Below are 22664 nucleotides of genomic sequence, written 5' to 3'. Positions count from 1 at the left end.
GCTGAAAGAAAGAACGGAGATGATCTGCTGAGATGTTCGTCCTCCAAGATGAGCCGATGTGCAGCTGCATGTTTCAGGGAAAACAAAGGGAGGTGATGGAAGGCAAGGGTGTGTGCACGTACATGCACGTAATCCCCCTCCAGCTGCTCTTTCCTTCGCTTTCTCACATTTAGATCACGGTAAATGTGCATGTGTGCAGCGACGACAAGCGCAGGAGGGAGGAGGAGGAATTCAGCACCATGGTCAGCGCCTGCCTGCATCCAGAAGGGGTATACACCCCCCCAGCAGGGTGAGAGGGGGGAGGGAGGGAGAGGGGGACAAAGCCCATCTTACATCGAGCCTGGTTGTGGCACGTCGGATAAATTCTAGCTCCAATATGCTGCAAATGTCTGAACGTTTAACCGCTTTCATTTAATCATTAAAACGCTTTAAAAACAGCTAAATGCTGCTCGGTGTTGCAGGAAAATGTGCAACATGTTGGTGCACATGTTCAACGTAAAGCAGAGTCACAACCCAGACATCTGAACACGAGAACTGGTCGGCATGGATCTGTTCATATTTCTGCTTTTCTATTCATGCCTGAAGCATGAAGAGTAAAAGCTGCAGAAAGTACTGGGCCAACTGGGAATGAAGCTTTACGGCTTTTTTGCCTTTATTGTGCTGTTTATTAAAAAATCTCATTAGTTATGTTTGTGACAGTCAGACATAATTGTGGAAAATTAAACATTTGGAACCTGAAATTTTAGCTAATTCTTTTATTTTTACTCTGCTTTCCTTGTAAAACTCACATATTAAGAGATTCTCGGCAGTAGAGTGTCGCTGCGTGATGGATGGTTTACCCTTTAGGTGATCTAAAGAAGCTTTCCTGGCATTTAAATCCCGCCTAGGTTTACAATCCAGCTGCAGCCATGTTGTGTCTACTGAGAATCTTTATGCTAAATCTGCAGAGTTCTCCATAATAACATTATTTATCACGTTTTCATTACTACACAAAAGATCACCATCATTACTTTGTTGCTAAGAGACCAGTATTTTAACCTGAAGGCACTTTCTGTCAGACTTTCCACCAATCAGAGTGCTTTATTTGGCAGTAATGTCCAATCAGGAGCAGCCAAAGATCAACAAATAAGCAGGAACTTTTGGTAATGATGATTTTCTGCTGCTTGAATAAAACCAAGATGGTGGTTTTTTGTTCTTTTTTTTTTTAACACCTGTTGGGACCTGAAACCAGTCAAGTTGGAGCTGGTTTTGTGAGGATAGTAGTTAAATACTGGTTTATAAAACTATCAATCAGGAAAATGACAGTTCGTTTTTTTCTTTGTTTTAATCGGAATATTTTGTTAGAGTTGATAAAATGACAAAGGCTTGTTGATCTGTAAATTACTGCAGTAATAACTTCTGTTTTCTTGTTTTGCTTGGATGTGAAGGTGTTCCATCTACTGATCCGTTCCTCTCGCAGCATTTCAGCCTCATAACGTGAGAACAGCTGCCGTCCTGCAACATGGCGTCTTCATACTGAATGTGTCTGAAAGGGTCGAAGCTCCACGAGGTTTTAACTCTTACGTCACTTTACATTCAGAAGAAAAGCTCAATATGAGAAATTTAACACTTTTTTTTTCCCTCACCCAGAAGGTTATTGATCCTTTTAAAAGTCTTTTATTGTGACGCTGCGATACAAAGCGTTTCAGCCACCAGTTCAACCAGTTAAACCACACATTCTGCTGCAACACCACACTACAAGCTGGCAGATGTTAGAAAACTGGGTGTACTTCAGCTTCTTGAATACTTTAAGCAGAATCTCTACCTTCCTAACTCTCCCCCCTTTTAGCTCTGCATACAAAACAAAAGAAAACCAGCTGTTCAGCCACAAAGACCACGTGACCCACAACCGAAGTGTCTCAAGTTCCAAAATGCTGCGCTGAAAAAGGCATCTCGCATCCACCAATCACCCTCCTCCCCCCTCCTCCCCCCTCCTCCCTGCCACATGGAGCACATTTTTGTAAATACAGTGAGTTTCAGTTTCTCTTATTTGGACAAGATTAGATGGCTTTACAAAAGCTCACAATAGGATGAAAGTGAATCATAGCCAGAAGCTTTTTTTTTTTTTTAAGGAGGAATCTCTCTTTTTTTTCTTCTTCTTCTTCTTGTCTCACATTAAAAAAAGCTGCATTTTCTCTCAGCCTACCTGCTGCAGTTTGCATCCAATCAGCAGCTCAATCCACTGAAAACGCCTCTTTGCTCAGTTGGTGAAAAAATATGATGGTACAAACCCCCCATTTATGATTTCTCTGTTTTTTCTTTTTCTGGTTTTTTTTTTTTTTTTGTTGCCTTCCTCCCATCAAAGCAGGCTATGTTCACTGACACACACAAAAAAAAAAACCAAAAAAAAAAACAAACAAAAAAAAACAAACCACGGAACTGTTATTTTTAGCTACATTAACTTTGCAGCAGAAAGCATCTGAGTGACGTCACCTGGTCACGCTCATCTGCATGTCTGAATATCTGAAAGTCAACAATTGGCACACCATAAAAGAACACGGTTTTTACATTCAGAAAGGAGATGAAGTGGGGGGCGGGGGGGGGGGGGGGGGGGGGGGGGGGGCGAGGAAGCGCGCGCGCCCCCCCGACTATAAATAACCCCAAATATTTACCAACAATCAAAACAAAACGGAACCAAACTAATAAAATAAAAAATAATGATAAACGGAAAAGAACATGCACTGACAGCTTCACTTCTTCTTCTTCTTCTTCTTCTTTCTCTCTTTTCTCCAAACGAGTTCAAAACAACAAATACAAATCTGAACTGCAGGTTCACGAAAAATAGAGAAATGGCACTTTGTAATAGTCATATATAATTCTTAATATCTATATATAGTATTGATAGAAGATGAAAGGGGGTCGAGTCGGCCTCTGGTGGTCTGGTGGTTCTGGTTCCTCCCCGCCGTCTGTGTGTGTGTGTGTGTCTGTGTGTGTGTGTGTGTGTGTGTTGAAACCATGCGGAATATCATCATGCATTATGATACATCAGTCAGCGTATTTACATGTACATTCATGCGCTCGTGCACCATTCTACGGGTCCTTCTCGCTTTCACGCACACACACACACGCGCGCGCGCGCCATCCCCTCGCTCCTTTTTTCTCCCCTTTTTTTTCCCCTCCTTGTCCAACAGATGTGTGGTCTGATTGCGGCAAATTTGAGGAGATGAGGAGGAGGAGGAGGAGGAAGGCTCGGCATGTACATATATTACATAGTAGTGGGGGGGGGGGGGCTGCAGCACCAGACTGACTTACTGGTTTCAAACAAGTTTGTTTGCAGTTTTTAGTTTTGTTTGAGTCATTCATGTCTGTTTTGGCTGTTTGTAATCCTTCTTCTTCTTCTTCTTCTCTTCTATTTAAGCGTCGTTCGCGGAGGAAAGGTGCGCGCTGCAGTCAAAGCCCCGGTGCGCGCTCCCGTCCGCGTGATAAGGCCCGCTGTGCCAGTACGAGGAGTCGCACACCGTCTGCAGGGAGTTGATCTCCGACGCTGAGGAGTTGCCCTCCCTCCTCTTGGAGCGCTTCCGGTTGCGCAATATAAACACGAGCATGCCCACCACCGTGAACGCGGACGTGACGAAAACCAGCAGCAGCCCGGGTACGAGCACCGAAATGGAAACTCTGTTTGGCTCCAAATAGGAGTTCGAGCGCGTGCCCAAGTCCTGCGTGTAGGTGCTGTTTTTGGACAGGGAGGTGGGGGGCACGCGCTCGTACAGCTTGGGGCACAGCAGGTCGTTGCGCACGTAGCGGAAGTCCCGCTTCCAGAACTCCTCCGGGGACTCGCACTTCAGGTCGCTCACGATGACGTCAGCGCCCAGTTTCTCCGTCCACTGCTTGAATGGGACGATGGTGCACGAGCAATCCCACGGGTTCCCGTGCAAGTCGATCTGGATGATGGAGCTGAGCTGGTCCAGCACGCCCGCCACTGGGAGGTATGGGAAGTAATTGTTATGCAGGCTGATTTTGGACAAAGAAATCCCGAGGAAAGCATCCGCCGGTAAGGACTTGAGCAGGTTGTTGTTGAGGAACAGAACCCGGAGGTTCGGCATGGGGCTGAAAGCGCCAGCAGATACCTGCTGGATGTTGTTGTATTCCAAACTGAGATATTCCAGATTCCCGAGGCCCGTGAACATGTCGGTGAGCAGCGCGTCCAGGTAGTTCTTGTCCAGGTACAGCCACCTGAGCTCGCTCTGGTTCTGGAAGGTGCCGTTGTCGATCACCTTGATGTTGTTCCCGCCCAGATCCAGCAGGTTGAGGCTGGAGTAGCCAAGCAGCTGGTGCTTCTTCACGGCGTGGATGTTGTTCTCTCTCATGTTCAGCTCGTGGGCGAGGAGGGGCTTCGGTTTGAGGCTGGACAAGCTGCCCAGCTTCTTGCCCTCGCAGTTGACCCCCAGCCCCCGCCTGGAGCCCACCAGCCTGCAGCTGCACGACTGCGGACACGTCACATTGCGCAGCTGCTCGCTGTCCCCGCTCACACCTGCCACAGCTGTGGGTTTAGTTTTCAGCTGCCAGTTCTCACGAGACTTGGAGTGGCTTTTCGAGACTTTGCCGCCGGGCGTCGGGGCTCCGCCTCCACCTCCCCCACCTCCCGCAGCGTCTCTGCTCGGCTTGTAAGGCGTGGGGCGAGGGCTGCGAGGCTGCGAGGTCTCCTCCTGAGTGGGAGGGGCGACCAAACTGGTGTCCACTCCGCCGCTCTGTGAAGGACACAGCTCCACTTCTGACGTCTCGTTCAGGTCGCTCCCCTGGAGCCTGGTGGGGGCTTCGCACACCACCCTCCCAATGAGCGCGTTGCGCGGTATGTTCTCCAGCCATTCCTTCAGAGAAACCAGCTCGCAGTTGCAGTCCCACGGGTTGTCCTCCAGCAAAACCTCCGCAATGCCCGGGATTTGTTCCAGAATCCCCTCATAAGGCAACGTTTTGATCCGGTTCCCCCTCAAATCCAGATGCGTAATGGGCACATGTTGGAACACGTTTATAGGTAGCGCGCTGATGAGGTTGTCGTTAAGTATCAACACTTCAAGTTTATTTAGGTCCCTGAAAACAGCTGGATCGATATCCCTTAATAGGTTGAAATCAGCTTGGAGGTATTCCAAGTCATCCAGCCCCAGAAACGTGCTCTTCCTGAACGATCTGATCTTGTTGTTGTTGATGTGCAGCCGCTTCACCAGCTGCAGTCCCAGGAAGGCGCCGGGCACGATGTCGTGCAGGCCGTTGTTCTCCAGATGCAAGCTCACGGCGTTGTAAAAGTTGGCGAACTCGTTGGGGAAGAGCCTGGACAGAGAGTTCCCGTGCAACAGCAGGTGGTAGAACTGCGAGCTGGGGCCGGTCAGGCGCTGCAGACTGCTGAAGCCCTTCTTCTCGCAGTCTATGTGCAGATCTCCCTCCACCTCGTTGCAGGAGCATATCTGCTCCTTACAAACGTCCCTTGTCACATTCCCGCTGGCAACACAAAGAGCCGCATTCAGCAGGACAATCCAGAGCAGCATCTTTTCAACGTGAGCGATTCATCCCCGGTTTTAAGACGAGCTGCGACAGTCTGCATCAGAGGGGGAGGACAGCGGGACGTTTGGACATTTAGGACAGAGACGAGGCAGGCTTTTTTTTTTTCTTTTTTTTTTTAAATGCTGCGCCTGATCTGTTCTGCTGTCCGGACCTCCAGCTTTTTTTCTGGGGGGGAAAAATCGCGCAGAAAATGTTTCTTTCACGTCGACTGGATCCTCAGATGTTCCGCGCGTTTGCGTTGGAAAAGCGAAGCAGCCGCGCGCATCGCCGTGCACCTTCAGCTGCTTCCAGACTGACCTTGGCAGGGAGAGGAGGGCTGAACAAACCCGCAGCTCTGCGTTCTCCACCGTCTTCCCCCCTCGTGTCTGTCGGTCGTGCCGCGCGCCGCGGCGTGGGGAGCTGTCCCCTCTCCCCTGGTGCTGAATCCACAGCCCGCGCTGGGGGCTTGGCGAGCAATCCCACCGCTGCAAAACAGCCGCATCCCCTCCTCTCACATCCTTCTGCGCCTTATCTTCTCCCCTTTCTTCCTTTTTTTCTTCTTCTCCTCCTTTTTTTTTTGCTTTTTTTTTCTGGAATCAGAGCAGGAGGAAGGAGCAGCCCGTGTTCATCCTCGCGCGCTGCTCTGAGGAGGATCTGACACCCTCTGCTGAGCTGTAATGGCAAAAACCCGTCGACTGACTGAGGGAATGCTGCGAAGAGGGAGCAGAGAGGGGGGGAAATCTCCTTTTCAGCTTCTAATGTCCAACTTCTGTCCCTCCAGTTGCGTGAAAACACGTTTTTTTAAGCTCGTAGCTCCATTTTTCAAAGTGTCCAAGTCGACGTGGTTGAAAAGCAAAATGTAGAAATCTTTGTTTAAATGAAGAATTGAGGAGGTTTGCCGTGTTTAGGATGTAGATGAGTCGGTTGTGTGAGTGGAGTGAGCCAGTTTTGGTGCTCTCAGAGGAAGCAGCGTGACTTTGCGCCGTGAGATTCTGCGTCTTGCCGTGGAAAGGCTGTTGAATGCGGCGCAACAATCCCGCGCTGCAGGCATGCCTCAGTCCGGCTGAGGAGAAGCAAAGCAACAACAAAAAAAAAAAGAAAAAAACTCCACAACAAACGATGCGTCAGTGTGGCTGCTGTGTGCGCATGTGTGCGCGTGACGTTTTCTGCTTTTTTCCTTCACAAATGTAAGAAGAAAAAAAAAAAGCAAAGTAGCAGAAAAAAGTGTGGAAGTGGTTTGAGCGTGTTCTCATCTCCCGTGGATTTTACTCCACCGTTTGAGATTATTACATCAGCTGTGGGGAGGGGGGGGGGGGGGGGGTGCATGGGAGCTACCCTCCTCTTCCTCCTCTTCCTCCTCCATCTGCAGTGCAACTAGAAGTGAGCGCGTGACAAACTTAAACCTCCGCTCTGTCTCTGTTTTTGTTTTAGATATTTAGTTATTACTTGATTTGTTTATTTATTTATTTCTGCTTTTTGTTTTTGTTTTGTTGTCAGAAGAGAACAAAACAGATTCATTTGTGTAAGAAGCAAACAAACCAGACAGGCAGGAGATTCCAGTAAAGCAATGAGAAAAACATCGTTAAGACCACCTAGAGAAGCCCACCAGTATGATGGGCCACTGACTTCTGTTCACTTGTTTTTCTATCATTCTGCCTTTTTTTTTTTTTTTGTTTTTTTTTTTTTTTTTTGTTTTGATAGAAACCCCCCGTCAGATAACGGAAAATAATTCCAATGTTTTACACTAAGAAGACAAAGAACATCATTTGTCAGCGGGACTGAAGATACACCACCTTGTAAATAGGACAAAACTTGGAATTTTAATTTAATTTTATTTTATTTTGCCGTATTTTATTTTACTTTTTCATTTTGCTTTATTTTGTTTTACTTTATTTTATTTTGCTTTGTTTTACTTTATTTTATTTTATTTTATTTTATTTCATTTAATTTTATTTTGTTATATTTTTCTTTTCTTTTATTTTGTTTTACTTTATTTTATCTTAATTTGCTTTAATTCTATATTTTATTTGATTTTACAGAGACAAAGGGCAGGATGACACTAAAAAATAAAGAAAATAAACAACTACAAAAAACACACACACACACACACACACACAAAGCTGGTAGTAAAGGCAGTAGTAGTAAAATGTAATTTACAAAGTGAAGTGCAATGGGAACCTGAATAAAAATAAAAAAAAATTTAAAAAAAGGTTTTTTTTATATCCAGTACATATTAAAGCTCTTATCGTTTACAGAGATTTTTACATCGTTAAGGAATAGTTTCCTTATTCTTACAAAGGTATTCTGTTTGGAGCGCAAAAGACAGGTGAGAAGTCCAGATTCTGTTAGTTACTGCTAGTTAGTATTAGTTACTGCTAGTCACTGCTAGTTACTGCTAGTTACAGTTAGTTAGTTGGTGCTAGTTAGTGCTAGTTATTGCTAGTTACTGCTAGTTACTGTGTTTTGCCATCCTGTGACTGACAGGACTTTATCTGAAATCCAGCCCTGAAGAATTTTTTTTTTTTTTTTTTGGCCCCAAAACTTGGATTTGCTGAAGTAAAGTTTTGGGAAACATTTGACTGGAACAGCAAAGCTTTAACAGCTGGAAGGGTGCTGATATAGGAAGTGGCATCATGTGCGGAGACACACTGTAACCATGGAAACAAAGGTACTCAATATCAGAAAGGCCAGAGTATATCTCTCTATCAAGCTAAATGAATAAATAAAACACTACAATGCTGTGTGGCGTCTTACAAAGTCTATCTGAATACTTTTGGAGTCATAATAAGCAGAATGTTCACAGTGTTTCAGTGTTTTCCTGCTCCAATACACCTGAATGAAAATGATCCCACATCCTATGAAGCTCTGCACAACAACTCATTTATTTGAGCCAAGTGTGTTGGAGCAGGGACACATAGAGCAGCGCTGGACAGAGTAGCCTGGGAATACTGGTAGAATCTGTTACACACCAGTATGTTTTATTAGCATTAGTTTTATTAGCCGTAAATCTCAGGCGACAGGATTTTATGACATGTAACGTGTCTACATAGACATGTGAATAAACAGACAGTGAGTAAAAGCTGATGCAGACATGTTGATATGGTTTCATGTTTATACTTTCTTCCAATTGCAGTAAACAAAATAACTAAACATGAGTATTGTAAAATTAAAGCCTTCGCTGGTTAGATGAGGGTCTGGATTAACCATCTGAAAAACCTTCAATCATCATAATCAGGACTCACTTTAGTGTCATGTGAAATAAGACACTAGGAAATGGTGCTTTACCCTTTCAGGCCCCACATAAGGAAAAAAAAAACTAAATATTTGATTTATTTAGTGAATTTCAAGTCATTATTTGGTTTTCTGACGAAATGTAAAAAGTTTACATTTTCATTTTCATTTACCTTTATGACTGTGTGTCCAGTTGTAGTGCAAAATCTTTCCACCAGGGGGCAGAAGACAGGAATTAGATTGTTTACAACAGGGTTTTTAATCTCTTTGTTTACCATAAAGTCATGCAAAAGGTCTCAAACTGATACATTCAGCAATAAAGGGTTAATGGAGGGTAATTCAGTGTGTGTGCATAATGAAGTCATGGTTGTGGTACTGGTGTAGACTACCAGCAGACCAGACTGGTCTCAGGAAAGTTTGTGTCATGCTGGATGGAATTCTTTTAATTTCTTGTTGGCTTTTTTGTCACAGCGTGGTTCAGCTTCAGCTCCTGAATAAACTAAACTCTCCAAGTTCTCTTTTCTTTTCTGAAACAGAATGAACCCAGTTCCTCTTTCTGTCTTTTCTGTTGCAGCAACAGCACGCCATTGCCGTGGTTTCACGTGGAATCCACCTTGCAAGTTTAAGGAATTAGTTAAATCACAATTTCACGTCATGCTTGATGTGCACAGACAGAAACGTCTCTAGTTCACCACTGAATCGTGATTTCATGTTGGTGTGTAGAAGTTTTACGTTGTCAGCTCCATCAGATTTCAATATGACTTTGATTTAATGGAAAACGATGCAACATTTCTTGATATTTCAGATTTAGTCCCGATATGGATCCACAGACTGATAAGAAACAACATAACAGCTGATTTAACTGTCATTTCTATTCACATCTAAATCACAAAAAGCAACAAGCCCCTGTATTATGTTGGAAAAAACAATCACATTGGTTATGCTGTGGGTCATTTTGACCCACACTATATAAATCCACTCACAACATTAAAAAAACATCTAGTTCAACCAATAACAACTTTTTCAGATTATGTAAAGGTTTAGAAAAGCGACATCCAATATAATCTTTTAACTACAACACCGTATTTAGAAACTTTTAGTTTTTCCCTCTTCACAAACACTTGCCCTATTTTCTCAGTTTGAACATTTTCAGTGTCCTCCAGATGATGGACAGACAGTAACTGTGTGTTTTCTACACATGTAATTCTTGCAAGTTCTGGCTTGTTTTTTCTGACTGTTACAGACATATAGCTTTCTCTTTAGAAGTTCATCTCCAAGGCAGTAGGATGTAAAGACTTTGTCACATGTGATGTTATGCACCACCAGATGGCTTTCCAGTGTACACTTACATATTTTATGCATAGCTAGATTTTGTATCGCAGGCTATCCATATTTTGAAGTCATACTTTGCAGGATTGTTGGTCAGAAAGGACAGCACCGCCTGAATGAAATAAGGCGCTTATCGTCAGTAACATGCAAACCAAGATTGTACAACAAAGGTAGAATTTCAACCCATTTATCCCACTCATCAGATTGCAGCTAGCTTGTCTCTTTCAGGTCAATTCGCTCTGGTGTAGCTGTTGTCAAATCAGATGACTTGAGATATTATGTCAAATGTCTCCAGAGACATTGTTGCTGGAAAGATCTACATTCCACAGACCTACAGTACAAGGGTGAGAAGGTTTATAGGGTTAGGGTTATACACACCTGAGTGTCTGTGTATGAATGTCTATTCTAAAGCATTAAAACATAAATAACCAATCAAATTTAAGTACATTAAAGAGACATTTTTTCTTTATTCTAATCAGCGACTTACCCACACTAAAGTGTCTGCGTCAAAATGACCCCAACATCGTCTTTTATGCAAACACTGCACAGATGTTCGACTACACATCAGTTACCAAATTTCACTTAAATGTTCATGAGCCCAGAAGAGGAAAAGTCACAAATTTTCATGAAAAAAAAGAAAGGATAACCAGTAGTTTGTTCATCACAAAAAGCTGAAATGGGTCAAATTGACCCCTAACATAATATAAAAGCTAGATTATTATTTACCATTTTTATTCTTGAGTTCAGGTATTTAAATGAATATCAGGAAAAAAAAACCCTTCTGCTAATCAAGTTGGATTAATGATAAATGGAATAAATTGATGTTTTATAAATTTTGTTGGATTTTTTAAAACTAAATTAACATTTTGGATCGATACCATCGAGTCATTGACCGCATAACCGAGATATTAACGTAGATCTGTGTATTGTTGCACCCCTACCAGCCGCTTTGCGGGGTTAAACAAGCACGACCATGCTCAATGCAGTTGTACAAACAAGATTACAGCAACATTTCATGCACCTCCTACATGTAACGCTGGAAAACTGTCAGGATCTTCATAACTGAAGAGGATGAAGTGATTATTGATGGATTTGGTTCACAGTGTAAGCACCAGTTTTGTTATGGATTATTTAAATAATTTAATCTTTGAGAAACAACAGTTATTTAACCAGAATGTGGCTTTGCGGTACTTAGACAGGATGTACGCTTTTCTGGTTTTTTGGTTTTGTAAAAAAGCAACGTGCAGATTGTTGACACACACAGTTGTTTTACTCATTATTGACTGTTATTTAAAGTTATATTCTTTTAAACATGAACGACAGGAAGATGACTCTAAATAACCACTACACACTGCTTTGAAAAACTACCTACACAACTAAAACCGGCTTAATGCATGGAGATGAGGCTAAATTCAGAAAAAATAAAATAATCTCTCAAGCTCCGGTTTGAGAACAACTGGATGGAAAGATGCAGCAGAAATCTTATTTTCTCTGCATCCTGTGTCCGACGCAGATCATTCTGGGTTTGGTTCCTTCTGATCCCTCATCTTGGGGTCATCAGAGACAGTCTCCTTAATCTGGAACTATTTATTTTTTGGTTTTATTTGTAAGTAATTGTAATTGTAACGGCCCTGTGAAGGAATGGCGAGCTGTCCAGGGTGTACCCTGCCTGTCGCCCAAAGCCAGTTGGGATAGGCTCCAGCTTCCCCGCAACCCTGAATTGGAATAAGCGGTTTAGAAATGAATATGTAATTTTAACGTTGCTGTAATTCATACTTTTTGTTGCCTCTTGGCTTGGACTCCTTTGAAAAAGAGGTTTTAAATCTCAATGGGACTTTCCTGGTGAAATAAAGGAAATAAACTAGAGTGACGTATTTCTGGAAATTTTGCCCCAAAATCCCCAGAAGTCGGAGCTGTAACAGACAGGCCACGGGACAAAGTCCAAAATTTTGCCGGTACCACTCAAGGTAGCAAAATGTAGTACAAACTTTGAAAAGGTACTTAGAAGGTCCATAGAAGATATTCTGGTATGACAACCTGTCCTGAGTGGGAGCTTCATCACAGTTATCAGCACATGAAAGTTACCATTCACGACAAGAAACTGGATTGTAGGCACTGGTGCATGTTCTGCTTAAAGCTCATTTTCCACACCTTAACTCACCATTTGTATGGGCGTCAGAACACATATCTAAGCTAAATCCTAAGTAGCCGCTTGTCGACGCAGCTCCCCATGTTCAAAAAGCAAACCGAGGCTGAAGGTGGAGGGTCATGAGGCTGAGCAGAGGGCAAATCACTCATTCACACTAATTAGCAAGGTGTTGGATACGTGTGTGTGTGTGTGTGTGTGTGTGGGGGGGGGGGGGGGGGATGTTTCCCTCTGATTTGCTTCAGTGTGCAGAAGTCAGGCTACCTGACTGCACCACCTTCATGCATGCATGCATAATGTTTAGGGGACAGCATCTTCTACAGATCAGGTGTGTGTGTGTGTGTGTGAGGGGGGGTGTAATCCTACACACACTTCTCAGTCATGCTCGAGCTTCTGCTTTCCACTGCAGGAAATTAACAAATACAATTCAAACTCCACTGATGCGCAGCTCATTTCTTGCAGAAGGAACATTTAAGACTCTGATTTAATCCTCTAAACAGGATAAATCATGTTTGCATGAGGAGGAAAAAAGGAAAAAAACAAACCTTATCTAGGAGTTGAAGCTAAATGGATTATGAATGTGAATAATGAAATGGGGCTAGGTGTTGTGATGTGATGCAGATACTGTCGAGATGCATTAGTGTGATGCAAGGTCGCCGTTTGCGATGCAGCACGTAGACGAGGTAAATATTCCGGGAAGCATCGCAGCTTTAAATGACGCCACATGTGGCTACTTTAATAACTTATTAAACTTTAATAACTAATTTAATAACCATAAGCAAGTCAGCAAAGGTCAAACTCGGCTGGGAAAATGTTTCATAACTAGGAATGGTCGATGCCAACATTTGTCCTTTCGATCCGATACTATAAGCTTGTAGCACGTTGTCATTGATACGAATACTGATCTCAATACTTCTCGGCCTTTAAAGGGAAATCACAACTGTACACTATGGATTGGTTTATTTATTGCTAGGGAATTAAACATTAATACTTTTCAAACAAATAACTTAGAGGCATAAGTAAAAAAAAATAAAATAAACAAACATGTTAGATCCATCCATCAATTTTCTGCTGCTTGTCCAGGTTTGGGCTGGTGGGGCAGCAGCCTAACCAGGGAACCCCAGACTTCCCTCTCCCCACGGCGTTCCCAGGCCAGCCGAGAGATATAATCCCTCCATCTTCCCCGGAGTCTCCTCCCAGAGGAACGTGCCTGGAACACCTCATCAGGGAGGTCCAGGAGGCATCCTGACCAGATATATATATACATATACATATACATATACATATATATATATATATATATATATATATATATATATATACATATATATATACACATATATATACACATATATATATATATATATATATATATATATATATATATATATACACACATATGTATCTCTCTCTCTCTCTCTCTCTCTCTCTCTCTCTCTCTCTCTATATATATATATATATATATATGTGTGTGTGTGTGTATGTATATACAGCATACAGCACACACATACACATGATCAGGCACTTAAATATGAATGTGAATTTTTTTATAACAATAAATTTTGTCTTAAAGCAGTTTTCAAAACCACCAAGGACACGTTTCAATTCTAATAAAATAAACTAATGCAAATAAAAATGGAATAAATCAAGCCAAGTGCAGTCAACACAACGAGATAAAATACCTTGAAAAGCTATAAATAAAAGCAGTTAAACGTTTAATAAGATGGAAGCAGGTTCAAACAGTTTTGAAAATAACAGCGTTGATATTTAGGAGGTCAGAAAGACTGGGAGCGGGGTGGGGGGTAAGCAAGTAAAACTCCTGATCCCCATGGCAACCAGTTGGGGGGAGGGGACAGTGGGATGGAGAGAGGAAGATGTGAAAGAATAACAAGAGGCATCCGGGTGGACCAGATATTAATGTCCTCAAAAGTAATAAGAAGAATTTTGAATGTGAATCGGGAATGGGAACCAGTGAGGCTATTGTAGGGTGGGATGGGGGGAGGGGGGCCCTGTGGTGAGAGGACACTCGTGTCTTGTGAGGTTATGAGTTATGAGGCTGCTGTTGGGGGGGGGGGGCAGATAGCTAACACTCCAATAAAGTTTACTTTCATGAAAACTGCGACGGTGATGCAGAATAAAATACCTCTAAAAGAGATTCTAAATGATCAATAACAATATATCTACACGGAAAGCGAACAATTCAGCACAAACAGTGATGTTAACTAACATCTGGCAGGACACGTAGGGTGTCTGTGTGTGTGTGTGTGTGTGTGTGTGTGTGTGTGTGTGAGTGACACACTGAGGTGAGAGATGTAGACTAGCCAGCAGGTTATATAGAAAGTCTGAGTAACCATAAGTTGAAGAAAACTGAGTTTTCTATTTCAACAAGTGAGGCAAGCCTATCACCATGGTAACTGATTGGTGAAGTGAAGCTCCCCTCTGGCAGAGATGGGTAGTTTTTACCAGGTTCCTCACCTGACGCAGCTGTCAGACATGAGTTATCGTATCCGTCTGATTCCAGACACTTAAAAGCTGAGTTAATGTGTTACGTAGAGGATTGTACAGAACAGAGCAATGTGTCACCAAACGGGACCGTTTTACGGTCTCTCACGCTTTGGACACGTCCCACATCACATCATTAGCACGTGGTGATGTCACACCAAGTTTTCCTGCTTTGCAATGACGTGCTTCTCCCCTTTTTTCCCTGTAAATATGACCATTAAAAAAAATAATAAATAACACAAAGTAAAATGATCTGCTGTTAAAAAACTGGTCGAGACGGGTTGCATAATTATCCTCTTCCTCCTCCTGTGATGAGACCAGCCCACTTCAATAGTCAGCTGGGTTTGAGGTTCATGATGCAACAAGTCATTTGTTGCTATGGTGATTTAACTTCTTCACAACGAATATAAACATATATGTTTACTGAGCTTCATGCTGGTGCTGATGGAAGCAGGTCAGCAGCTGCAGCAGGGGTGAGATAGTCCAGCAAGGGTTCAGAGTTTCTCTGCTGCAACACAGCTGACTTACATCAAAGTGCTGCAGAGTTGGACATAAAACTCTGCACAAGTCTGTTAATTATCCATTGATTTGAAGCAGATGTTGGAGCAGGGATATTCCTAACATGTGCATTACCTCGAGGACTGGAGTTACCCAACCCCACGCAAAGCTAAGACCAGAGACTTGAGTCTGCGACTCGAACTCGAGTCGCATTTCCTGACTTCAGACTCGACTGGCATCATGTCACGATTTGAGACTCACCAACAATCCTTTTTATTTATTTGTCATTTTTAACGATCTCTTTGTCTGTTCTTCTGTCTCCGCTGCTTGCATAGACCTTATATGAAAGATGGACAGAGCCTTTGGCGGTTAAAAGTGAAGCCTATGCAGAAGTGCATAAAACTGCAGTTCCTCCTTCATCCACTAGGGGCTGCAAAACAGAGCGAATCCCCATAGACTCCCATGTTAAAAAGGCCAACTTCACAGCAGAAAAAAACATGTTTACAACAGAAATAAACACGTTTACAGCCTGGTTTAAAAATCCATTTTAGGTTTAATAGGTCAGGTTTACATTCACGACAACTGTGGGGGGAGTGGATTTATTTCTAACTCCACCTTTTAAAATGAATTGAATCTCGAAATTTGGCATATTTAGTGGTGTGTCCTTTTGATTGACAGGTACCCGATCTCCCGCTTCAAGTAAGAAGAACGTAGAACAACTGCGGTTTTTAGCCAGTTAACAACGTGACTTAGCTTTAGCCCGCTTACCTCCGTTAGCTGGTTAGCTCCTGTTATCTTCAGGTTAGCTCTGTGAGCTCTTAGCTACAGAAAGCTCGGAGTTCGCTCGCTGTCAATCATCCACCATGACACTCACAGCCCCCCTCTCAGCTCCACCTCTTTGCCCATGTTTGTATTTTGAGACGATATACATGCCTCTGCCAAGATGGCGATGGTTGGAACCGCCCACCGAGCTTCAGTTCAGCTCTTCAGAAACCTACGGGTGACATCACGGAGGCTCCGTCCATCTTTTATATACAGTCTGTGGTCGCTTGCTGTTATTCCCCAAGACCCAACACTGACGTGACATCACACAAACGCAGATGCGCCCAGCACGTGTGCAATCAGTCAAGACAACAGCACCAACACTGCAGAACTGTTGCAGGTTTTAGTTCATGAAAACGTAATAAAGAAGGGTCGAAGTAAGATGGACAAACTGCAATGTCAGTGTGCTACCTGGACAGATTAGTGACTGCTGCTAGATGTTAGCATCTCTGTTAGCAACACGTTTAGAGCCACAGCGGTGTAAAGATTAGCTTGTACCGATTATACCTGGGATTCTTATTGTTCAGCTAAATAAATACTTCACCACAAAACAACAAAATAGACATCCAGCTTTATTCTGAGAATGTTGTGGTTATTAAGTCTAAAACTACAAATCCCACAAGTCTGCGTGTTTTACGGCAAGTGTGAGGGGACAAACATCCCACTTGACTCAAAATGCTGAAGGTACAATGGCATGTGACGCTACCTTTTTACTAAGATAATGTTAAAACCATCAGATAAGCTTCACTAGACGTGTGTCGCAGAACGATTAAACATTTACTGAACATGGGATCAAACTGGTATCAGACCCATTATGAACAACAGTTTTACTGGGTTTGTTTATCAGATAATCTACAGCTGTTACTGGTTTAAGGATGTAAGGAAAGTTATTCAGCATGCAAGTGTGGAATATAAATGAATTCAAATATTAAGTTGTATTTATTCCATTTTAAAAATTTAAAATGAATATTTATAAAACACTGGAATGAGGAGAAGCGGTGTGGTTTTCGTTCTGGCCTTGAAACCGGAGGCCCGCATCACATTAAAAAAGATGTATTAGTGAATAGGAAGCTGTTTTTACATGTTTACCTGCTGCAAAACACGAGTCACACTATATCTGAGTCATTCAGAGGCTTGTCCAGAACTTGGCATCAAGCTGTGTGTTGCAGCAGGGAAACCTCTAAAAGCTGCAGGAAAGCAGGTCCTGCAACAAATGCATTAAACTGCAGAGTTATTTTTAAAACTTTCTCTGTGGGTTCAGATGAATTTCTGTCTACATTAAAAACTAATAGCTAAGTTATGTTCGGAGCTTATTCCCTCCCTGAATGCATTTCCATGTTCACCCACAGCTTTTCTGATTGCAGTAAAGCAGAGAAATCATCCAGAAGAGACGGGCTTGGTGCTTTTCTCTTCAAGCAAAAGATCAGAGCTGCTTCAAAATGCTGGTGAGTCCAGAGTTTTAATTCCCAGGATGTTGGGATGCAGTTTTCTAAATCGACCAGATGGCAGGCGTCACATGGCAGATTACAACTAATAGTGACTTGGACTTGCTAAAAAGGACGCGTGAACATCTGTGATGCATCATGTCTACCATTTTGGCATTATTAGAGAATATTAGAAGTTGAAGGTTTATCTAAGTCCATTAATAAGATGAGGTGAAACAGTGGCTATGGTTACATGATGTGATCAATTAATTATTCAGAATTAACTTATTCTCCTGCAAGTTTACATGAAAATATTTCTGAATTAAGGTTTACATGAAACACGTTCTCACTTAATTCCTCTTTAGAGCGGCGGGTTGGGAACGGCTCTGATTGGACAGAGGGTGCACGTGACGTATGACCAGAATGTTTCGCTTCCTGCTTCTTGTCATTTCAGTCGTAACTACATAATAAGTTCCAGTTTTGCTGCTATTTTTACTATAAATGTGAAGTAGCTGCTCAACACGAGCACACTACTTCACTTTCTGCAGCAACTGAGAAGGAGAAGAAAGACAGACCACCGAACACGGGAGGTAAAACAACGCGCGTCATCGGGACAGGACAAGGTAACGAGCATGCTCAGAACGACTGGAATTAGAGCGGAATTAAGGTTTACATGACCGAAGAATTAAATAGTTTGGAATTAAAATGCAAATAAACCAGGCACTAACATCGGAATTAAGTTTAATTCCGAATAGAAATTTGCATTAGGAATTAAGTGTTTCCCTGTTTCCATGCCCTGCGATGGACTGGCGAGCTGTCCAGGGTGTACCCCGCATATCGCCCAAAGACTGCTGGGATAGCCTCCAGCTTCCCCGCGACCCTTCGTCGGATTTAGCAGTTAAAATAATGAATGGATGAATTAATGGTCATTTTCCATCAGTTTAAAGCAGAATTACCTTTTATTCGGAAAGGAGGAGGAATTAAAACTCTCATGTAAACGTAGCAAATGTGGACCACTGAAAAGACCCCTTAACTCCTCCCAGCTGCTCTCTGCTTGTGGAAACATGGCAGCTCGCTGCTCTCTGGTACGCCTTGAGATGGTCAAAAATGTTATTATCAGCAACCATTTTTACTTTCCCTACCACTTAGTGAATGATACATAGATACACGACCTAATACTCTGATACTTTTGTTTCAGTGCCACCATGTTTCACTGAGTAAGACCTGATGAACCAGGGACCACCACAGTCTGGTCCTCGAGGGCCGGTGTCCTGCAGGTATTGGATGTTTCCTTACTGCAACACCTTCAAATAAAATGCATCAGGTGTGTAAAGGCAGGGACTCATGCATTACCTACAGGATACAGTCGTTGAGGACCAGAACTGGTGATCCCTGATGCAAACGTTAAAACTCCAAACCATTTTATTGCTATTTTTGCTCCAGTTGGTTGTTTTTAGCTTTCTTTTTAAACGGTACAAGTGCATGTAGACCAGGGCATACCAACTCAGGTCCTCGAGAGCCACCATCCTGCAGGTTTTCCCTGCTACAACTCAGTTGATTCAGAAGGAAAGGTTCTCCAACAAACTTGATGGTATCGTCTACACCTGTCTGTTAATGAGCCATTGATGTGGGTCAGGTGTGTTGCAGCAGGGAAACACTAAAGCATGCAGGATGGTAGCTCTCAAGGACTGGAGTTGGTGAGTCCTGATGTAGACTTTCATACCTATAAATCACAGTTAAAACACAGAGATTAGTTCTTCAAGACAGCCGGATTTGTCAGAAGAGGTGACGTTAATAAATCAGATATGACTCCTTATAAGCCAATTAAAACAGAGATCGACAGTCACCAAGCATTTTCTCATCTGTCAAAACTTCCAGTCAAACAAAAGATTAGCATTGAACGGAACACACACACCACACACTCAAAACATCTTTGCTTTATTCCAACTATAAAGGAACATTTATTCATTTTTTCTAAACTTAAACTTTCTGCTCATCTGTTCATAATCGGCTCCTCCTGACTGGACGTCAATGTATCCTCTCTGATTGGTCAAAAAAATGGTCATGAAGTGGTTTCATCATAGTTGAAATAGAGGTTTCTTGGTAAAGAAGTATTTTTTGTACTTAAAACGTGAGAAAAAATGGTCTAATGAATGAGGCTGCAACAAAGAAAATTTATTTATACAAAATTTCATATTTGACACATCGCGTTATCAACTACCGTAACAGCTTTGCTAATAAAACGCTGCGCAAGGGAACTGAACACCATTTACCAACCATGTCTTTTCAGACAGTGGAAGAACTCTAAACACCGAGCAAATGACGCAAAGCACCACAGGAAGTGCTGGGGGCAGTGTTGCCATTTTTTACAGTGTCTTTGTTTAAACAACGAAGAAGAAACTGACGGCGGTGCAACTTATTTCCAAAGTTTGGGGTAAAACATACTGGAGCCTGTAAAAACAGAAAACAGAAATAATCGCGACTAATCGAAAAACTTACTTACAGATTAGTCAACTATTAAAATAACCATTAGTTGCAGCGCTAGTTATGAGGCGCACCTCATTGTGGATCTACCATGCAGTCTCTTACATGTTGCAGCTGGAATACAAACCTCCTGGACTGGACCATGGAGGTGTGACCAGTTAGTCCTCAAAACTGGAGTTTAGAGGTCGTGGATGAAAGGATGAAGAAATTAATCTGATTTCAAATGTTTGGGAATTTCTAAAAATCCTAAAATGTCGCCTACAGAGGTGCCTGTCGTGGTGCCTGCATAAAAAGTCTACGCATCCCTCAGACATGCGCCTGACCTGAATGTTTGATGTTTCAGGCTGGTTTCTTACATTTTACATCCTCTTCTGCTCCGAACTGCATTTTCCATCTGATGGCGTCAGGTTGTGGAAGGTAGCTCTAATATTGCTATCGACATGCAGGAGTGTCTCTTCTGGCTTGTGTTTGAGATAATCATAGAGCTTCATGGAATCTCACATTTCAAATAGTAGTGAGAAACCAAACATAACACTAAGGTCGATCAATAGCGTTCAATCAGGCAGCGATGGTGTGCTGCTAGATTGCTTGCAATTTCCCCCCAGCCTCTCTGCCCCTCGCATCATGCGGGTACACCTAAGTGGCCATTGTGGCGATCACCTGCGATGGTGCTGTGGGAGCGTATTTATGCTGCTGTTAGAAGAATAGATTAGATCATTTTCTTTTGTTGATCAATGAAATCAGTCGAAGAAATGAAGAAATGGAAATGAAAATGTGCCGAGTGACATGATGTTGTGCTGTAAGACGCTTACCGGCTGTTGGAGGAAAACTCCCAGCTTGTTAAGTTATTTCATCTTAAATTTATGGCAACCCTGAAGTGGAAACCACAGCTAGAAATAAAAACACAACTACAACATAAAAACCAGAATGACAAATTAAAAAATGTAGCGAGTTAAAAAAAGAAAACAATGAAAAAAACACAACTTAAGAAAACACAATGGTTTAAAAAAACAGGATGAATTAAAGAACAGAACAATCTAACAGAACAATTTAAAAGAAAACAAACAAAAAAAAGTAAATAAAAGTCAAACTGAAAATGAGGATGTATGGGTGTGTGTGTGGTGGGGGGGGCTGGGGGGGGGGGGGGGTGGATGCTGGCATAGTAAAGTGTTAAAGTGTTGTTTTCAATTTGCCATTGTTGTTTTTGTCCTGTTTTAAAATTTGTTGTTTAATTTATTCCTTTTGTCTTGTTTTATTTTATTTCTTATTGTGTTTTACATTATTGTCCTTTTCTATTCATCATTTTGTTTTTAACAAAAATATTTTGTATCTTTTTGTAAGATTTTGTCATTTTAGTTTGTCATCCATCCATCAATTTTCTACCGCTTGTCCGGGGTCGGGTCACGGGCAGCAGCCCAAGCAGGGAGGCCTTTGTTTTATTTTCTACATTTTTTTTTTTTAATTAATTTATTTTCTTCTATCCTGTTTTGCCAAACGTAGCATATTTGATAAATACATTTTCTGAGACCCTTTACGTGACTTTATGCTAGAAACTCTACATCCTGTTGAGGTCCAGAGTTAAAATTTAAGCTCTTTATAGATGAAAAGTTTTGAACTTCCTCAGATATGTCCTCAAAAAAAAAAAAAAAGATGACGGCTCAGAAACAGCATTTATGATCTTTAAAATCTAAAGCTGCCAAGTTTCTTTCATTTTGGTGTGGATTGAACACACGCTGCATCAGATTGCTCCATTTTCCCCCCAGATGTGCGTCTTCAGGAGAAGTACTTTCTCCCAGGGCTTCAAAGGCAGGAGGTTTAGTGAGACTGAAATGCTCTATGGGTAATTACCAAAAGGTCAGGAGCCATGTTAAGCCTGTTTTCACATCAGCATGTTCAGCTCAGTGTGCAGACGGCATTCAAAATAGGTGGTTTGGGGTCTGCGGTGATTCAGGAATTATCGTCTGATCAGTGAGGAGATTTGGCGGAGAAGTGCTTGACATTTCAGAACAGCCTGGAAGAGGAAATTAGAATTCAGGCTACTAATAAATACAATAAGATGAATAAATAAATGTTTTAAAGAGCATTTCTACCAATGAATTTAGATTAATCCACGAGTTTTCTAGAATTCAACATGCAGCTCATTTAAATCCCGCTATAATTATGCAGGAAAGGCCCTGCAGATGTGTCATGTACAGAAAAAGATTGCTCAAGTGCAGACCAGAAGTCGATATGGCTGCTGGCAGAGGCAGCAGCAGCTTCCCCATGTATTGACCAGAAATGCCATAAGGAGAATCAGCACAATGTCTGACTGTAAATCTATACACGTCTGTCCGCCGTCGTCCCCACCAGTCAACACAATACAGCTCACATGTGTCCTGCTTGAATCCAGAGGGGTGAGACGGGACAAAACTCTGCATGTAGCGAATGAAGACGTCACAGAGTTACATGTTAAGGCTGGAACTGATGGTGGGAACAAGAGAGCACAGGAAGGAGGGATGGAGGAGAGGAAAAGAAAGCAAGAGAACATGAGTGGTAACCGTATAAACGGTAGCAACACAACCAGCTGCTCCACCTGAACACACAACAGGAAGTGTCTGAATGAAAGCAAAGCAGACAAAATATATGTATACATAATATATATCATATAGAGCTCAGTTGTTACAGCATCTGCTGGGTGTGGCTGAACCGAGTTGGAGTCCCGCAGGTAACATGGT

At 42.3% G+C, this 22664-nt stretch overlaps 1 protein-coding gene across 1 annotated transcript; it reads right to left on the bottom strand.

Annotated features, from left to right (window-relative positions):
- Nucleotides 1-3392: 3392 nt before the first annotated feature.
- slitrk1 (SLIT and NTRK like family member 1) lies at nt 3393-5519 on the bottom strand (the record flags this gene model as incomplete). The annotated part of the gene is made up of 1 exon (XM_079264006.1): nt 3393-5519. One exon carries the CDS (start codon nt 5517-5519, stop codon nt 3393-3395), a length of 2127 nt encoding a protein of 708 aa, XP_079120132.1.
- Nucleotides 5520-22664: the final 17145 nt, after the last annotated feature.

This window comes from Telmatherina bonti, assembly GCF_933228915.1.
Source record: "Telmatherina bonti genome assembly, chromosome: 24".
Taxonomy (NCBI): domain Eukaryota; kingdom Metazoa; phylum Chordata; class Actinopteri; order Atheriniformes; family Telmatherinidae; genus Telmatherina; species Telmatherina bonti.
Note: the sequence above shows the minus strand (reverse complement) of the source record. Positions and strands in the feature narration are given on the sequence as shown.